The 21,047-nt window shown below is 36.7% G+C and overlaps 1 protein-coding gene across 2 annotated transcripts; it reads right to left on the reverse strand.

The window, feature by feature from the left end:
- Window positions 1-5,207: 5,207 nt before the first annotated feature.
- On the reverse strand, window positions 5,208-17,386 carry LOC137006776 (gastrula zinc finger protein XlCGF57.1-like). 2 transcript variants are annotated; one of them, XM_067367817.1, is made up of 4 exons: window positions 17,330-17,371; window positions 16,799-16,909; window positions 12,934-13,162; window positions 5,208-9,118 (listed from the first exon to the last, which is right to left on the reverse strand). In XM_067367817.1, exons 2-4 carry the CDS (start codon window positions 16,814-16,816, stop codon window positions 8,100-8,102), a joined length of 1,266 nt encoding a protein of 421 aa, XP_067223918.1. In that variant the 5' UTR covers window positions 16,817-16,909; window positions 17,330-17,371; the 3' UTR covers window positions 5,208-8,099. The 2 variants fall into 2 exon arrangements, with proteins under 2 accessions (XP_067223918.1, XP_067223927.1); XM_067367826.1 differs by lacking the exon at window positions 16,799-16,909 and having other exon boundaries at window positions 17,330-17,386.
- Window positions 17,387-21,047: the final 3,661 nt, after the last annotated feature.

A 21,047-nucleotide genomic window follows, 5' to 3' on the forward strand; every position in this document is an offset into this window, starting at 1 on the left:
AAGGATGAACTTCTTTTTACCCAAGCCACAAATGTGCAACGGAAGTTAGTGCTACTACCATGCAAAAAATACTTTGCTGGCATGCCATCACTCCATTTGTAGGATGTGAGGCTCCTGTAAAAAAAAAATTAAGTAAAAAAAAAAAAGTTTAACTCCTACAGTTATCTGTAAAAAATGGTTTGTATGTTATAAGATACATTGAAATCGAGATTGTGAAAATTGAGTGAACCACTTCATCTTTTTGTTCAATGTTTGCTGTGGTCAATTTCCCAAATGAAGAGGACAGTTTAGCTGTCATCTCTGAAATCTGGTGCAGCAAGGAGGGATGCTGTTGGCCTCCATATAAGATCCATGAGAGGATCAAGAGGGCAGTGATGCTGCATGAAAAGCCAAACAGAGACACATGGGAGATACACACATTTGATTTACTGAGTACCAAAGGTGAGGGTTTTAAATGAATATCAATATACTAGATGTATAATTTGTAAATGTAAGCCAATGAACTGAAAATCTGTTTTTGTGATGTTTTCAGATACATAGGACAAGGCCAACGAATGCCTGATTTGGGCTGAAAAGGGCTCCAGCACTGAAACAGAGTCAGAGTTGCATCAGCGGAAGAGAAAGTATGATTTAGTGTTTAATGGAACCTAAACAATACACTAGCCTCTAATTACTTCATGCTTGCTGTCATTCCTAGAGTGGATGGAATGGCGGAGCAAAACTGAAATCAGGGAGAAAAAGAAAGGTGGTGATAAGGTGACATTCACTGCTCACTTAACAGTAAAGGAGCAAATCCAAGGAACCTGAGTCTGTGGTCCTCAACAAAGCACAGAAAACCACTATGAAGACAGAGCCATGCCAAGGGATGCTCAATACAATGCCTGAAATAACCATGTCTTTGGTGGGAGAATGGTGTGTGGTCTGTTATGATGGGGAGGCATACCCAGGTGTTGTTCAGGATGTCGATGAAGAGTTTGTCCAGGTGAAAACAATGTCTATCATTGGAGTTAACAGTGTTTTTTTTGGCCTCTGAAAGACGACATCCTGTGGTACAGTCATGAAGATTTCCTGGGGCTTGTGCCAGAGCCAAAACCAGTCACCAAGAGGCATATGATGCTTGATGTCTCTGTCTGGAATAAAGTATCGCCCATGATGGATGAGAGGATGGAAGTTTGATGAGTTTTTGTCTGTTTTGTGGAAGATTTGGTATCAATGACATGTTTGTGGTGTTTCATTTTTTAAGCAATTGTTGAACAAAAAGTTTAAGTAAGACAATTCGTCCGTGTATCAGATTAGATTCTAGTTGTTTGGGGTATGTAATATGACTGTGTTATTTCCTGTTCTTAACTGCCCTCCTGTTTCATGTTTTTTTTTTATTTAACGTGGCTATGAAATGATTAAATAGTCTGTTTAGACTATAATTATACTGAACCAATCCTGTTCACAAGGAACACAGTTCATGTTTGGTCTTCCATAATCAGATTAAAGTATGTGTTTATGTTTAAACAGATTACACTGCGTTCCAAATTATTATGCAATTGACATATCAGTAAGATTTCAGTACAATAAACATTCAGATTTTAGAATTTCTAAGAAAATGTTTGTTTGTTTATTTATCCATTTATTTTTAGATAACTGGTATCAATCTCAGACAAAATAATTTGCCAGGTCTATGGAAACCCTACTTAGAGGTTGTTCCACATTATTAAGCAAGTCACAGTTCTCATGCAATATGGGGAGGAAGAAAGATCTTTCTGAAGATGAAAAGCATGAAATGGTGCAATGTTGTGCAAAAGGCATGAAAACAACTAATATTGTGTGAAACTGAATGGACATTATCGAATTATCATAAAGCACTAGGGTAACAAAGCAACAGATTTGGAAAAATTTATTTTATACCCTGATAACTTCCCAAATGAATTAATATCTATTAAAGCAGGCACAGATGAATCAAGGTTAGACAAAAAGAGCAAGATATCATCTGCGTAGAGGGATTTCTTGTGTTGTTTAAGACCAACCGAAACACCAGAGACGGCCGCCCCCTCCCTAATCGCCTGAGCTAATGGTTCTATTGCTATCGTGAAGAGCAACGGGGAGAGGGGACAGCCCTGTCTAGTGCCACGGGACAGAGGAAAGTTGTCCGACCTATGACTGCTAGTGACAACTGCCGCAAGTGGAGCAGAATAAAGTATGTGCACCCATCTGATAAAATTATCACAGAGACCAAACCTCTCCAAGGTATAAAATAAATAAGGCCACTCCACATGGTCAAAGGACTTCTCCGCATCTAATGATAAATTAAGGGTGTCAATGTTACTTTTGTGAGAAAGCTCAATGACATTTAGAAGCCTTCTAATATTGTTACTTGAACTTCTGCCCTTAATGAAACCAGTTTGGTCTTTATCAGTGAAAGAAGGAAGTATTTTCTCCAACCGTAATGCAAGGATCTTTGAAAGCAATTTAAAATTCACGTTTAGAAGAGATATCGGCCTATATGACCCACAGAGCTCTGGATCTTTTTCTTTTTTTTTTAAATGAGGGAAATGTTGGCCTCTCTAAGCGATTATGGCAATCTGTTTGTCATAAATGAATGATCATACATAGATAACAGGGGATCTATGAGCAGATGCTCAAATTCTTTATATATTTCACACACCAGACCGTCTGGGCCTGGGGATTTGCCTGGCTGTAGACTACGTAGAGCCAATAAGGCTTCCTCCCTTGAGATGGGGGCATTCAAAGCTATTCTCTGTTCATCAGATATACTAGGAAGCGTTAAGTGATCAAAGAAATCTGTTGAATATTCAGTATGATATAGGTCAGAATAAAACTGCTTAAATGTAGCATTTATTACCCCAGAATCAAATGATTGCTTACCATAAGAATCCATAATAGAGGTGATAAATTGTGGGCCTGATTTGTTTTTCAATAAATAAGACGAATACTTATTAGGTTTATTGCCATGCTCATACAGTCTTTGCTTTGAAAAAAGTATTTTAACTTTGGCCTGTTGCGACAACAAAGCAGGAAAGCACGTATTATGGTCAACTTCTCCAAATAAGAAGATGAAGCATCATTCACATGATCTTCGGTAGCCCTTTCAAATTCTAGCTCTAAGCATTCCTGCTTCTCTACTTGTTTCCTTTTTTAGAAATGGAATAAGATATAGCTAGACCCCTTATATAGGCTTTGTAAGTCTCCCATAACAGAGATGGATCATCAATAGACTCTGAATTGATCCACCAAAAAAATCTTAAATTCAGAATTAAAGTATGAAATAAACTTGTTGTCTTTAAGCAATAACGTATTAAATCTCCAGTGCTTAGTACGTTTTGGAGCACCTTCCACTAACAAATCCAATAGCACCATAGCATGATCGTAAACAACAGTATTAATTATAAATTCTAGAATAACACTTATGGGGAGGGGAATAAAAGGTAAATTCTGTGCGCAGAGGGTTAAGGGCACGCCAAACATCAGAATAACCTAACTCCTTATATAAAGCTGATAACGTTTTAGATTGTTTAGATGGAGGGCAGTTCCTTGAAAGTAGTCTATCCAGTAAAGGATTCAACAAACAATTAAAATCCCCCTACAGGGGATGGGTATCCAGCAGAGTGGTACAAAACATTTAGGGAATTATTAAAACCTATGCTCTTAAAATGTTTTAACCATGTTCTTAAGGGGGGAGAAACCCCAATATCTTGGAAACAAGCTGTCATATCGGTAATACCAAAAGCTGGAAAAGATAAGACAGAGTGTGGGTCATATAGACCCATTTCTGTTTTAAATATAGATTATATGCTTCCATAATTGCAAAAACATTTGAAAATATAATTCCTGAATTGATTGATACTGACCAGACAGACACAAGATAATGTAAGACAAACATTATTTCTGATTGATAGCATGAGCAAAAATAATTCTAAATCTTTGGTAATTAGCCTCGATGCTGAAAAGGCTTTTGACTCTGTGCGATGGGAGTTTTTGTATCTAGTATTGCAACGTTTTGGTTTCAATAAAGAGGTTATAGGATGTCTTAAACCACTATATCATTTACCGACAGCCCAGGTTAAAATAAATGATAATGTTTCTAGATCAATTACATTGGAACGGGGATGTCGCCAGGGATGCCCCTTAAGTCCCACACTTTTTGCACTGTTCATAGAGCCACTTGCTCAAGCGATTAGGGAAGATGTAGATATATCAGGATTCCAATTTAAAGGAAATTAACACAAAATATGTTTATATGCGGATGATATTCTTATGACAATCACTGATCCGGACTCCAGTTTACTTAAACTTATGTCATGCCTTGAACAGTTTGGGTGGTACTCAGGATACAGGTTAAATTTAGACAAAACTCAGACCCTCTCATTTAATTATTCACCACAGGAGAACATGCGTATTAAATATAATTTTAAGTGGAAAACTAATAATATTAAATATTTAGGAGTTATCATACCAAAGAATGTGACAAAAACATATAATATAAATTATGAATCCATAACAAAAGAATTAAAAGTAGATTTGGACAGGTGGATGCCCTTAACCCTTGGTTTGTATAATCAAATTGAAATTATTAGAATGAACGTTTTCATATGGTTCATACGATTCATATGGAAAAATCAGAAGCATAGGGTCAGACTTAAAACACTACAATTATCAAAGGAAAGAGGAGGACTGTCCCTTCCCTGTTTGGAGGATTATTATAAAGCAGCACAATTGAAATATTTAGTTTGTTGGTGTACTAATGAGTATGATGCAAGATGGAAAGAATTAGAATTCAGCCAGCTGGACAATTCCCCTCCCCTCCTTATTAGGGGATAAAACCATTAAGATTAAGTACTCTAATAAACTGAGCCATTGGACGATGGTTCCTCTCAATATTTGGTTCAAGGAATGTAAAAATTTTAAGCTCAAGAAACAAACATGGTTGTTAAGATGGGTGGCCTATGACAAAGATTTTAAACCTGCTCAGTTGGACTCAAGGTTTAAACAATGGACGTTGAAAGGCATTACATCATATTGTACAATCTCATCCAATACAGGTTTAAAGAGCTTCCAACATCTTACTGACACCTATATATTAGAAAAACAAGATTTCTTTAGATATTTACAACTTAGGAACCATTATAACAAAAATATTAAAAATAATGAAAAAATTGAAATGAATATCATCAATGTTTTTATTGATGCGTATAAGAGTGGGACTCAAAAGAATGATATCAAGAATATATTCAAGTATACAATCTTCTAAAAATCACTCTACATTATATGTGAAAGATAAATGGGAGAATGAAGCAAACATAAATTTATCTGATGAAGAATGGCTAAACATTTGTAAAACACAGTATACTACCTCCAGCTCATGTCAGTGGAGAGAATTCTCGTGGAAGAATATAATACAATTTTTTATTACTCCAAAAAGAAAATATTTACAGGATGGTAATCTGGAAACTGCACTCTGTTGGAGACAATGTAATAATTCTATGGCTGATTACTTTCACATATTTTGGAAATGTCCAGCAATTTAATCAAACAGCTTTGGTACTATATATTTAGGAAACATACCAACTGATTGTAATACTCAAGATAAGTACATACTTAAACTATTATTGGTTGCATGAGAATCCACCAACAAAAGAAGAATGGATAATGATTGTAAAAGATATGTATGATATGAAGAAACTCACCTTCTCTCTAAGATTAAACATGGATACATTTTACAAGTATTGGTCAAAATGGTTGAAGTATAGGAATATGGATATATATAAAAACTTACATTTAGTCATTTACATTTAGTCATTTAGCAGACGCTGTTATCCAAAACGACTTACAAATGAGAATAGTAGAATCAATCGAAACAACATGAGAACAACAGTACGTAAGTCAGTTATGACAGTAACGTGCTCGTAGCAAGGAATTTATTTATTTATTTATTCATTAAATCTTAAGGGGCAAATTTCTGTTAACAACAATAGCTACCCCCCTTGCTACTCGTTGTAAATGAAGAAAAATTAATTTGCCCAATCCACCTATGTCTGAGGCCAGCGTGTTCTTTATCATTCAAGTGGGTCTCCTGCAACATTGCCAGATCAACATGCTCCTTATTTAACCAATCAAAAACCTTTTGAATTTTAATTTTACCATGTAGAACCCTTACATTCCATGTAGAAACTCTTAAATTATTGATTACCATCTATACATAATACGTTTTAATATCGTAAATATATCAAATAGAAAAATAAAATAAACAAGCTGAAACTTTACCTTTATACAGTCTCCTGTACATAAGTTGTGCATACAACGAAAAGACACAAACATAATAACAAAAGTACAGCCGTTTCTGGGCAATGGAACATTCGATAGAACTCGAAAAACAAAAAGAAACAAAACAATAAAATAAGAAAAAGGAGGCGTTTTCCCTTCTCAAAAAGGGAACTCAATACACAAGAGAACATCCCTACTGTTCAGTCCGAAACAAAAAACTTTCACCAAACTTACTCAAGAAGTAAACTTGCGTAATCACATCGTCCGCACCATCCCACAATAACAGCAGTGGATACCAAACGCAACACAGAGAAAAAAAAAAAAAGGAAAAAAAAAAAGAGGAAAAAGAAACGTAATCAGGTCAGTCATTCGTCCATCACAGGTGGACTGTCAGCTGCCTCAGGTCGAACATCCTGACCAATCTCCGCAATAAACCCAGAGACTGCTGTCGGCGAGCCGAGGATGTAAGTGGTATTCCCAATGGTTACTCGCAGTTTAGCTGGATATAACATTGCATAGCAGGGACCGATCTCCTGCAAGTGGCGTTTAACCGAATCAAACTCTCTATGCTTTCATAGCAATGCGGCGGAGAAATCTTGAAAAAAGGAGATTTTGCAGTTCTCAAACTGCAAGTTTCCATCCATAGAAAACTTTCTACTTGCCTCAAGAATCCTCTGTCTGTCTCCGAAGTGGTGCATACGCAACACTAGTGGCCTAGGTCTCTCCTTGGCACCTGGTCTGGGAGCTAGAGTACGATGAGCCCTTTTGATCTTGATGTAAGCTCCCTCGGTCTGCAGCTGAAGAAATTCTTGGATCCATTTTTGGATGAAAGCCACCGCATTTGAGCCCTCTGCCCCTTCTGGTAAGCCGACAATACGAATATTTTTGCGCCATCCTCTGTTTTGTAGATCATCAACGTGCTCAGTAAGCGACGCAACTCGATTTTCCAAAGTCGAAACACGAGCCTTCATGCTATCAGCTAATTCCTCCGCCGAAACGATTCTTCGCTCGGCTTCATCCAGTCGAGATTTGCAGTTTTCCAATTCCTGGGAATGAGTATGTATAATCTCCACTAAGGGATCAAGTTTGACGTCTATTGTCTTGGAAATAGTCTCCATCATGTGTTGAAACGCCTTGGCCATGGCTGGGCTTAGCTCAAACTCGTCGTTCTCTTCACCATCACCTTGTTCCAGCGAAATATCCAACGCGGCCGAGGAAGATTACTTTTTCTCTGTTTTTTTGGTAGAACGAGGCATTTTCAAAAAAGATTGTGGCCAAAAAGATTCCAAAGACATACTACAACACTGACATAACCAAAGCCACCGAGTTGTGTCTGAATTAACTTATAAAATACAGGTAATTAGCCGAGTGGTGCGGGAGCTAGTGAAAATCGCTGTTACTCCCTGGCCGCCATCTTAGAACCCCCCACACTTTTAACATTTAAGAGGATGTTGTGTCAACCTTGATTTATTGCAATATTGAGCAGTTCCGTTTTATTTAGATTTTAGAAAATAAACATGATTTCCATCAATCAAATTTTTTTTTTCTTATTTTTTCAGTGGCATTTCTGGACTAATGTCGAGGACTAGTACATCTTTGAGCCTAAATTCAGCATGAGTAAAACACTTAAGTACTGTTAAAGTCTCAGATACTCCAAGACTTTTACTCAAGTTGTCTTAGAAATGGTGACTTGTAATGGAGTAATTTTCATTGTAATGGTATCTGTACTTTTATTCAAGAATTGTTTTCAGGTACTCTTTACACCTCTGCTCTTTCCACAGCAACGACTTCAAAGAGTTCAGTTCAGTTCTCTTTCAAGTGAATCCTCATGTGGACCTTAAGGTTATCTTTATATATGAAACTCTTTCCACACTCATCACATGTAATGGCATCTCTTCAGTGTGAATTCTCATGTGTTCTCTAAGGCTTCGTTCCCGTCTGAAGCCATTCCCGCACAGACTGCAGGTGTGAGGCTTTTCTCCAGTGTGAGTGCTTATGTGGGCTATAAGATGTCCTTTTCGACTGAAACTCTTTCCACACTGTTGGCAGGTGTAAGGCTTTTCGCCAGTGTGAATTCTCATGTGTGCTGTAAGGTTTCCTTTCTCACTGAAACTCTTTCCACACTGTTGGCAGGTGTAAGGCTTTTCGCCAGTGTGAATTCTCATGTGGACTGTAAGGTTTCCTTTCTCACTGAAACTCTTTCCACACTGTTGGCAGGTGTAAGGCTTTTCTCCAGTGTGAGTGCTCATGTGGTCTATAAGGCTTCCTTTTCGACTGAAACTCTTTCCACACTGTTGACAGGTGTAAGGCTTTTCTCCAGTGTGAGTTCTCATGTGGACTGTAAGGTTTCCTTTCTCACTGAAACTCTGTCCACACTGTTGGCAGGTGTGAGGCTTTTCTCCAGTGTGAATTCTCATGTGGACTTTAAGGCTTCCTTTCTCATTGAAACGCTTTCCACACTGTTGGCAGGTGTAAGGCTTTTCTCCAGTGTGAATTCTCATGTGGATTTTAAGGCCTCCTTTCTCACTGAAACTCTGTCCACACTGTTGGCAGGTGTAAGGCTTTTCTCCAGTGTGAATTCTCATGTGGGCTTTAAGGTTTCCTTTCTCACTGAATCTCTTTCCACACTGTTGACAGGTGAAAGGTTTCTCTCCAGTGTGAATTCTCATGTGGACTTTGTGTTTTTTGTGTGTGAAACTCTTAGGTCCTGTCTTTTGAACTCCTTTTTGTGAGGAAACCTGTGTTGATCTTTCCCCATTCATGAAATCATGATGTTTATCATAATGTTCTTTCTCTTCTTCCCTTTCATTAGGTTCATGACTCTCTTCTTTCAGTGCCATTAGGTCTAGGACAAAAATAGACACAAAACAATTTAGACATTTAAAGCATCAAAACCAACAACATGTATGTTCTATACCCTATCCTATCCTATCCAATCCTATGGATCAGGAATGGGCAGGTTTGGTAGTGGAGGACCACTGTCTTTTTTTATCCCTAATCAAATACACCTGCCTGTAATTTTCAAGCATTCCTGAAGACTTAAGGCCGATTTATTTCTGCGTCACGTGTACGCTGTAGGCATGGCATAGGCTGTGAGTACCACATGTAGCCTGATGTGCAACATCTCTGTGACGCATGTAATGTAACGCATCAATCGTACACAGACCGCAAGCGCTGTGATTGGTCTGTTAGAGCCCCTCCCTCGGGTCAAAAGATTGGTGTGGAGCAATAGGAGAAGTGCGAGTGTGTGGCAAGGGGGGGGCGTGGTTCAGCAGCGGGAGAGACGCAGGAGACGAGCGGTGCAGGTCAAGTGCAAATGATAAACACCCGTGTCTCATTGCAGTAATTGACATGGGGAGACCAGATAAAGCCACCAGGAAAAAGGAAGTGGCTGAGAGAGAAGCTGTGCATCCTCCAGAGGTCGCATTTGAAGGTCGCATACGTCATTGAGGCAGTATCATTTCAGAAAAGTAAGTAGGACTCTCCGAACGCGACCTTGGAATGCGTCCTTCTTTCACAGGAATTCGGAGGATGCATGAGGTGTATCCTTCGCTGCTGCAGATAGCCCACAATTCTTTGCGTCGCTGTTAACAGCCGTCATTTATTTGAAAAAATAAATAAATGGAGTCGGCAAATGTACATACACTGCGTTCCAAATTATTATGCAAATGACATATCAGTAAGATTTCAGTACAATAAACATTCAGATTTTAGAATTTCTAAGAAAATGTGTGTTTGTTTATTTATCCAAGTCTTTTTAGATAACTGGTATCAATCTCAGACAAAATAATTTGCCAGGTCTATGGAAACCCTACTTAGAGGTTGTTCCACATTATTAAGCAAGTCACAGTTCTCATGCAATATGGGGAGGAAGAAAGATCTTTCTGAAGATGAAAAGCATGAAATGGTGCAATGTTGTGCAAAAGGCATTGTAGCAAATTAGCTCAAAATAAATATGAATAATTAATCATAACTAGTTATAATTAATTATTAATATTTTAATCAGTCAATAAAATTAACTTAATGTAATAAAATTAATATTACAATCAATTAACCTGTTGTTCAATGAACACACAGTGTTAATTGTTTATTAACTAAGAAATGTTCATTTCCAGGTTATGGGAAATAACAATCTTATTCTACTAAAAGCCTGTAGTCAGGACCGACATGAATAGGGACTCCAGTACATGAGCGCAAAACACAGACAACCTTACGTGTGACATGAACAAGACTTTATTAACTAGACTAAACACTTAAACTACTCTAACATTCACACACATACATGCATACAGTTTACCAAGAGAGAGAGAAAGCAGAGTACAGGAAGCAAGAAGTTACAGCATTGTTGGACATTCAGCAGATCAACAGCCTTGAGCAAACCATCAGTTTAGTTTTAACAGGCCCTTCTTTAAAAGGGGTAAGGATACTCAATGTATCCGATAATGAGACTAAGTTTGATACTTGCATGTCTCTCCAAGTTGAATTAAAACTGTCCTGATGCAATTTGTGGAGGCTCCCGTTGAATCTTTGCTGATATTTTCTTGACGAAAGAGAACCGGCTGGATTCAGAGGATCTTTGGTGAATGGAAGGTCTAGGCCGAGGCCTGGCACAAGCTTGGGGTTCCTTAGAAGCTTCTAGCTTCTTAAAGCATCATCTTGACGTCAGCATTCATCAGTAAAAGAGAAGAAGAGGAGGAAGAGCAGGAAGAGAGGGGGTTCCTTGTGATCAGTGAATATAAGGGGTGAAGATGTCACACCCTCTTGAGGTGTCTGAGCCAATAAGGAGTTCCCCTTTCAGAGGGAAGTTTTACGAGTCTTTGTTCTGTAGCAAGATATTAGCATAAGACACTGGATTGGATGAATGAAAGAATAACCTTCTAGATTCTTATAATACTAATGTGTCACAGAGTTAGTAACATGTGACATAAATTACCAAATAGGAAATGAAAGTTGGAGTCCGTAGATACCAAGCATGCTGCCAATGTGATCTCAGTTAACTATACATTTGCAACTATGGAACATTAATACCAAAATAGTTCAAAAGAGAGAATTAATACATAGAATAAAGCCTATAAAAGGAAAGTCATGAGATGGGAAACTTGGATACATGTTTATACATTTCCCAAGTGGTTATATAGATAATACATAGGATTAAGAGAGTTTATTTGTCCTTCTCAGGAAGAATGAGTCACTAGTCTCTCCAGAATTCTTCTGGGTCATAAAAGTACCATATAACTGTAACAGGACACCTAGGTTGGCCTGTGTGCTAGCAACATTGGGATGCTGGTTACAGTTTTAGGGGGATGAGTTCAGAGAACTTTGATAGGGAGAGTGAGTTTATGGGTAATTCATTAAATACAATGAATAATTGTGTGGCTGATTGGTCCAGACGTTACAGCATGAAAACAACTAATATTGTGTGAAAACTGAATGGAGATTATCGAATTATCATAAGATTTGTGAGTGATTTAGAGCACAGCAGAACTCGGTCAGATAAAGACCGAAAATTAAAAAATTAATTGTATTAAAAGGGCAGCTATAAAAAAGCCAGTGTTGAGCAGCAAACAGGTATTTGAAGCTGCTGGTGCCTCTGGAGTCTCAAGAAACTCTCCATGCAGGCTGGTAGTTGTGCGTAAAGATGCATTTTAGACACCACTAACCAAACCTGGTAAAAGTTACACTAAACCATGTCAAATTATCCATTACTCCTATTTTTTCTGTAATTTAATTACAGTTACTTCTGATGTAATTGAACTAAATACTGTGTTTAGAACAATTATATATAATACAATAGTGAATTTAACATCAAAATTATAGCTGTCAATAGATTAAATTTTAATCGCAATTAATCACGATTAATCTCACACTTATCGTAAAATTAAGCATACATCAGATTGAAGTGTGATTCTCACAAAACTGTATTTTCCAGGTTTTTAAGGTAAATTTAGGTGTCTTTTCAAAAAGAGGACACTTGCAGACTCCAAAAGGACACTTGGGTAAAGTTGGTTTTATATTCGCACATTCGGACTTCTGATAAATTCAAACTTTCCAATAAATGTGCAGTAAATGAATGTTTGCGAATTTTTAGCAGCGGCATGATATTGACAACCAACGATTGTCAACTTACAACATTTTTCACAGTCGATCAAAATAGGCAAGTATTGTTTTAATGGCAAATTTACTTGTGAATGTCCACTGAATGTCCAATGTAGTGTGATTAACAAGGCTATTGAATACAGATGTCCGAATGTGCGAATATAAAAACAACTTTATCCAAGTCCAAAAGGACACCAAATCACCAAATGCTATGAGTCCAAATAATTCATACATTTATGTACACTAAAGCACACACACAATAAACACAGCACAACTAGTTTGAGGATTCACAGTGTGAAGTGTGGCAACAGAAAAGAGCTTGTTTACACTTTAGACCAGTCCAGTTACGATACTGAACATACACAGGACAAATCCAAACATTATCCTGAATGTGTGTGAAAACAATGTGTACGTACTAAAATGTGCCTGTGCGGAAATACAACATGTGATCAGTGCGTCGAGAGAGAGAGCGGGAGAGAGACAGAGATGATTTCAAATGATATTTGATCATTATTTTTTAATAATGATCAAATAACCGAGTTCAGCTGTGAGAATAAAACCAACCTGTTTGTTCCTCAGTATCTTCATGTTTCACACTGAATGTTTCTTCAATCTTCATGTCTTCACTTTCCTCTTTAATAAACACCATCTTTATATCTTCACTTTCCTCTTTAATAAACTCAACCTTCATGTCTTCAGACTCCTCTTTAATAATTATCTTCATATCTTCACTTTCTTCTTTAATAAACTCCATCTTCATGTCTTCACTCTCCTCCTCTTTAATTAACGCCATCTTTAAGAAGGGAATAATTAACAAAGTTAATGACCTGTTTAGACAACAAAAAAACATTCAAAACTAAAGACGTGCACAGACATTTTGGGTGCAGGGGCTCAAGTGAAAAAAGGACACTTCTCATAATTATTTATTTAAAAAATAATAAACCCTTAAATATATTAAGACAACTCTGACTTCCTTATCAAATTATTTTAATTCCCTCACACTGACACAATTGTTTCATACTCCACAGATGTCTACAAAATAATCAGTTCACACAGAGACTATGGTCTTCTTTAGTGTTCACTAGGTTTATCACAAGAGAAGGCAACAGCAAAGGAAACTATGCCACAATGTGCATGTTTTCCACATTACTATTTTCAAGTAGCTATATATATTTAGAATAAATGACTGCACCAAAGAGAGGGACATAGTTTCACAAATAATTTGTTTATTTTGCACAAATCAATAAATTGTTTTAATTCTTTTGGTTATTGCAAGACTTATTTCTTGTAGTGGACAATTTTAAGATTTTGGTCTATTTTTGCTTCCATGTCTTTTACTCTAATGGAAAGAAAACTTAACCCTAACCCTACACATTTAGATGGTGTTTATTTTAAGCCTACAACCATCCGTCTATTTGCATCTGTAGATTTCTTCTAATTAACCAAAACAAGCTAATCTGCATATTTAAACACATCAAGAGTTTTTCCACTGAAATGTTATAAATTCATTATATATTATAACAAATGCCTGCAGAGGGCGCCAAAAGCCTGCTGATTTTTGTTGTTACACAGTATAGCACAGCACTTGCCTGGCAAGGCAAGATAGAAATGCTACAGCCACTGTAATTTCTTCAACAAGAATATATGGACATCAAACAGGCAAAGACAGAGGGTTTAAACTTGTATTATCCTGTGTAAGTGTAGATTTAAGAATAGCATTATGTAATGCTGTATTATGATTTTTAAATAGTTATAATAAATCGTGCATCATTAGAAAACTGTCTAATAATGCGGTTCATGGATTCTCCTCTTCTGGTATTGACAGCGCTACAGATATCTTTACAATGGTTCAAAACGCAACGCATTAAAATAATTGAAATTATAATATGACATAAATTAGGCCTACATTAGTATCAAATCAGGCAGACGCATTGCTGGTGGTCAAACTATTAACGCGGCGTTAAACGTATAAATAATCTCACCCTAAATAGTTTCACAAATTTCACATGTTTGTGAACATACATAGGCTACCTAAAAGAAATGCACGGGATGGATCCATCTAGGGCTTTTTTCTTTTTCGCTTCTCATCGCCAGACAGCAGTTGTGTTTTCCCGGGAATAGTTGTCACAAGTTTTCAGCCAGCAGCAAACATGAGGTGGGGCGGGGCGAAGATGCGGAAATGAATGGTGTGTCGCGGAGGGAGGGCAGCTGAACTCGACAAAGCCGACCTTATATAGCCTATAGCATTTTTTATTCAGTAAATATATTTTTGACAGCGAAGCTGTGCGTAAACATGAATATATATGATTTATAAAAAAAAGAAAAAAAAAGCACCCCAGAAAAAAGGGTACTTTCTCTCGAGGAAGAAAAAGTGCAGGGGCTCAAGCCCCTTTTTTGTCTATGTGTGCACGTGCCTGCTCAAAATTAATGCTTAAATTAATAAACTTAATATTTCAGGCATTTATTATCTACATTTGCTATTTAATGAGTTATATATTATATTTGATTAATCTTTGATGAAAACATGATTAGTTTGTTTGTTAGTGTTTGTTGTTCTCGTTCATGTTCACTGTTTGAGCAGCACGAGTCGTGATTCACTGAATCATTTCTCAAAGTGTTTGATTCAATTGACTCGGAGTTGAAAAGTTCAGTTTCTCCATCATTACTCTCCAGAGACTGAACTCGTGCTCATGATAAACCAGTGGTGTAGTCTAGTTTTTTGTAGTGAGTATACTGTGATTTTTCCCTCCCGGCCTCATACTTACCCGTCCCAGAGCGACACCCCATAAGCACCGCCACACTCACTAATGCATATAGTATGCATCTGATCAAGGCTACATGAGAGCATTCTGAAAGACGGCTTATGTGTGTGTTATTTACATGTCAATTTATTATAATCAACATAAGACTTTAACAGCCAGTGACATTTACAGCTGAAGAGCCTCTGGACTGATTTTCTACTGTTTAGTATCAATCACCATCTAACTCAGCCAGTTAAGATGGCCTTAGATGTTATATGAATAAGGTCCCTGTAGCATAAGTTTTATCAGCTAGAAAATTTCAATGCACATTTAAGGCTGCAAGTTGCAACTGTTATTACTCTCTAAAAATTGTTTGGTTAAAAACAACCCAAATGGGTTGAAAATGGACAAACCCAGCAATTGGGTTGTTTTAACCCAGCCATTTGGTTAAATGTTTGCCCAAACTCCTGGGTAGTTTTATTTAACTCAACTATTGTGTAAAAATTGCTGTATTGCTTGCTTAAAATGAACCCAAAATATGTTGGAAATTAACATTTATTAATATTAAATATAATAGTTAAGCAATAAACATGCATAATATTGTTTATTAATAAATTATCACCTTTTGATTATTATTGTTGCCTCTAGTACTTATGTGTCTGATTTTCAATTTCCACCCTATGGGTTCATTTTAAGCCAGCCATATAGTCATTTTTAAGCAATAGTTGAGTTAAATAAAGCTACCAAGCAGGTTGGGCAAACATTTAACCCAACTGCTGGGTTAAAACAACCCAATCGCTAGGTTTGTCCATTTTCAACCCAACTTTAACCCAGCATTTTTAGAGTGTAACAATAATGGAAAGATGAGGCTTATCAGTATGTCACAATATCACCCTGTTTGGACTTTTTCTGTTTTGCACCATGTCAGTCTGTCATCATAGTTATGCATTTCAATTCACTAACTTGCAATTGAATTCGATATCAGTTATTTTGGATATACTGTATATCAGGTACAGTACATGGCAAATTTTCTCAAGAAAAAAAATCTGATGCTGTATAACGGGAATCAGTTGGTACTACATTAATATTGAAGGTTAAAATGAACTGATTTGTTTACAAACTTAAATTACACTTAAGGAATTTTTTATATTAATAAGGTTATTTGAGGCCTAATAACTTTAAATTTATTTCTACTCCAGTTCGTGTTTTGAAATATACAAAAATGGTGGCTGTCAACTTGACGGATTTATTCAAACATGCATAATATAGGCTATTGAAGAACATTAAAAAATTATAATTAATAGGTAATATGGTGTATATATTTAGCTAAATGCTCCTTTCTAGAGTTCATTTTTCTAGCTGACTAACGAGTTTATGGTCACTGAATATGTTTTTCTAAAGTAAATGTGATGTTATGTCCCACATGGAAAAAACCTATATAAACATATATGTTTCAATATAGGTTTTGATATAGGTTTTTAATATATGTGACATATATAAAATTGGCCGTTTTCCTATATTATATGTACATATATGTACGCATATATATCCACATATAGGTTCTTTCCATGTGGGGTGACATTGTTTACAAGCTGTTATTAACGTCTTTCCGCAGTTTAAACACTGATTAAGCGATTATATCTCATGATATGGATTTCGTTAAGTTGAACTGTATTTTTTTATCTTACCTTCAGATGTTCCTTCATGTTTATTTCGCGCTGTAACTGGTATTAAAGCAGAGGAGAGGATCAGTTCACGGGCGCGTCAGGCTGCCGCTTTTCTTGAACTGATACTGCGATCTGTTACACATTAAAGAGCGCCAAAACTGTATATGTTTTTTTATTATTATTCCGAAGTAAAATGCTCAAAATATGAAACTTGAGACTTTGAGAAATATGAGACTTTGTTTCATGTCAAAAGCAACAAACCACAAATCATATTTTGTGATTTATTGCATGGTTACGTATCCTCGCGCTCGTAGACTACACCACTGTGATGATAAACTGATTTATGATATATATAGAGAGAGAGAAATGAGACGCAGGTTTACTGTTTCTCGTCAGTGGATATGAGTTTTACTCACACAAATATTCTTCATTACAGTTAGATCACAATGTTACATTTAATAGTAAATAAACTCATTTAACATCGCTGGTAAAACTATTAAAACTACAAAACTGTTTCTGTCGATTAAAACAGCTTAAATTCTTAAAACAAACCTTTCTTCAGCAGAATCACAGATGCAGGAGCGCGGAGCAGTCTTATGACGTCATGTCGCCACTCCAAAATAAAAGTCATGCTTTGTCTACAATCACAGAAGTGCATAGAAATCCAACTACTTTACCAGATAATTTTTATGTATTAAAATTAAAATAGAGACAAATATGGTACAAACAATGTACAGGGTGTGATTTGTGAAAAAAACAGAAGAAGGGATGTTTTTTTTTTTTTTTTTTTTTTAAATTTGTTTAAAACTACAGTGGAGCTATATAGCTATTTTTTGGCAGCTGTTACAGAAATATTTTTACAAAAAATCTTCTGATTTAACCTTGAGGGATTGTTCTTATGACAAACGGTACAGGTTCCTTCGCCTACCAACAGACGAGGAATATGGAAGAATGTGGCTGAAAAACCTAAACTTGAAGAGACCACCCAAAACACTGTCATGTGCTCATTTAATTTCGTCGACAAAAAACTAAAAATCTAACAAAGGAAAACCTGCATCCTACTTTGTGGTTGGGCTATGAAAGACCACCCGAAAAAAGTAAAGTGATAATGTCTCTAATGCCCTAATAATTGTGAACTGTATTTGTACTCTCAGATGAGCTTGACTAGATGGATTGGGATGAGGAGCCGTGCTCTGTGATGTCCAAACACAGTGGTCAGACCCAGAGATAGAGGACCACACCTATTCTAGAGGCTCTTCCATCACCTGCAGAATGAGTGCTCCACCACTGCCAGCATTATCAGGCCCTGTTGCAGATAGTGTTTTGAAGAGTGATGGAGACTCTCTCTTGTTTACAGGGATTCCACTCATTGAGTTTAAACCCCTTGTATCCCGCTCGCAAGTATTTGCCCCTACTTCACCATTCATGTCGGTTGTGGACCAACTAAGGCAAAACTTTGTCACGGCTGATTTAGCACGACAATTTAAAACATCAGGTCAGGTCAGCAGGACTGTTGGAATAATAATGTCTTGAACACACCAAGGATCTTGTTATATGGTTGCATGATATTTGGTCGTGAAACAGTCAAAGTGATGTCGCCCCAAGCATTTAAAGGACACTTTTCAAACACAACCTGTGTAATTGATTGTCTTGCAGAAAGCCAAAAACCCTAGAAGTGCATCATAGAATATTTTTGGAGCACCAAAAAAACGACTTATTTAGTGATGGCCGATTTCAAAACACTGCTTCAGGAAATGTCATTGCTCCTTATGAAGGCCTCATGGAGCCATTGGATTTCAACCTAAATATCTTAATTTGTGTTCTGAAAAATTACGAAGGTATTTCGGGTGTGAAACGACATGAGAATGAGTAATTAATGACAGAATTTTTGGGTGAACTAACCCTTTAAGGTCAATCAGCTCTCACTATCACTTCAGTGTGTCATCAGATCTGCACTCGGTTGGTCAATGAAACATAAATGATCAAGTTATAAATTTTGTTCTGATCATTACTAATTTACATATCAGCCTCCCATGTCCGCACAAACCACCGCTGCATGCCTATTTATCTAAATGTACAGTACTTAACATTCACTGTTTCAGCAGATTCTTCTCAGAGTTATAAAAAGATTAAAATTCAGATCCCCAATCCCTGTGTACAGAGCATAACTCACAAACACAGGAGGAATATTGCCTCTGCACTCAAGCTTAAAGGAACACTCCACTTTTTTTGAAAATAGGCTAATTTTCCAACTCCCCTAGAGTTAAACAGTTGAGTTTTACCGTTTTCGAATCCATTCAGCCGATCTCCGGGTCTGGCGGTACCACTTTTAGCATAGCTTAGCATAGTTCATTGAATCTGATTAGACCATTAGCATTGCGCTTAAAAATGACCAAAGAGTTTTGATATTTTTCCTATTTAAAACTTGACTCTTCTGTAGTTAAATCGTGTACTAAGACCGGCGGAAAATGAAAAGTTGCGATTTTCTAGGCTGATATGGCTAGGAACTATACTCTCATTCAGGCGTAATAATCAAGGAACTTCGCTGCCGTTCCATGGCTGCAGCAGGCGCAATGATATTACGCCTGTGAGCCCCTGCTTGCACAGGGAACGTGCCTTGCAACCATGGAGACGTTTGTGAGAGACGCTGCGTAATATCATTGCGAATCATATCAAATCATTCTAATTTGTTTGATGTTTTTAAAAATGACTGTGGCCAAGTTAGCTCTAGTGTCATTAGCGTTACTTAGATTTGAGTAAAAAATAAATTTGGCTAATAAACATGTAATAAATGTGCCGTTTTAAAAGATTTATACCTATAATTGATGGGTTAAAGTTTAAAAACCCACTTGTATCAGTAAACTTTAGTATACTAGTTTGAGTCTATTTTTGTTTACATTTGACAATTCTCCACCTCATGTAATGTTGTTTCAGATCACTATTTAATATATTAATTCATAATTAATAAGTTACTGTGTGTGTGTGTGAGAGAGAGAGAGAGTGAGAGAGTGAGTGTGAGAGACTTTTGACTTTTAACATCTCTTTAATTACAATCCATTAGCACAAAAACATACACCCTTAAAACACCACATTACTTCATAAAATACATATTCTTACAAATACATATATTTTAAAAAAATAAATAAATAAACTTCTTTTACAACAATATATCACAACCTCCCTCTTCATTGGGTTGACATAAAATATTTCCAACACCCCATAACAAGAAGAAAGCTTCAGTATCATTCACCAATTCATAATACTTATACTCCATTACCAGCCTACTTTTTACTAGAGCTCTAAACATGTTCAAAGGATCAGTATCATCACTGTTAAACAGTAATTTTCTTTTTCTTGTCAACCAAATCGCCATTTTTGCCATACTGAATAAAACATTAATCAAAACAATTTTGCTTTTATTTAAGGCACTATATTTTGGTCCAAAAATAAAAAAGCTATTTGTGAAAATAAATCCAAAATTATGACTCAAGTCTTTTAACAGAGCAAGAATTCCAACCATTTGGTCTCTGGAAGGTCTTTCAATGCTCTTAAATTTAGAAATTTAACACAAACCAGATAAAGTGACTTCTTAGATATAAAGATACAAAGAGATACAAAGAGACCAAGTTCAGGTGTCCTAAACGAAAGCAGTCTTCCATCAACCTCCTGCCAATCTCCTACATTTACACCTGACATCAAAGCAAATTTAAAAGTGCTGGCTAATGCTAAACATAAATATTCTAAAATCATTATCCACGTCGGCACAAATGATGTTCGACTTCGCCAGTCGGAGATCACTAAAATTAACATTAAAGAGGTGTGTGAACTCGCAAATTCAATGTCAGCAAAAGTAATTTGTTCTGGCCCTCTTCCTGTTCGTCGGAGTGATGAGATAGTTAGCAGGTTATCATCACTCAATGGCTGGCTGTCTAAGTGGTGTGCGCAGAATAATATAGGTTTCATAGACAATTGGAAAAGCTTTTGGGGCAGACCTGATCTGTTGAAAAGAGATGGTATTCATCTCTCCCGGGATGGTGCTGCTCTTCTATCTAGAAATTTGGCAAATAGTCTTAGAGCTGAAACATGACAAACCAGGGCCCAGATCAGGACACAGACAAACTGGCTAAACCGACCGTCTGCTAGCCGCCTCACGTCACAGAACTCAGATAATTATCAGCACATAGAAACTCTTTCACCTAGATATTATCACATAGAGACTGTGTCTGTACCTCGAACTAGTAAATACAAAAAACTTCCGAAACCTTTTAAG

The sequence above is a fragment of the Chanodichthys erythropterus genome, chromosome 3 (assembly GCF_024489055.1).
Source record: "Chanodichthys erythropterus isolate Z2021 chromosome 3, ASM2448905v1, whole genome shotgun sequence".
Classification (NCBI taxonomy): Eukaryota; Metazoa; Chordata; class Actinopteri; order Cypriniformes; family Xenocyprididae; genus Chanodichthys; species Chanodichthys erythropterus.

Coding starts and splice junctions, on each gene's coding strand:
- LOC137006776 (XM_067367817.1), bottom strand. Junction 9,119..12,933: donor AGATACTGAGGAACAAACAG/GTTGGTTTTATT, acceptor TTTTTGTCCTAG/ACCTAATGGCACTGAAAGAA.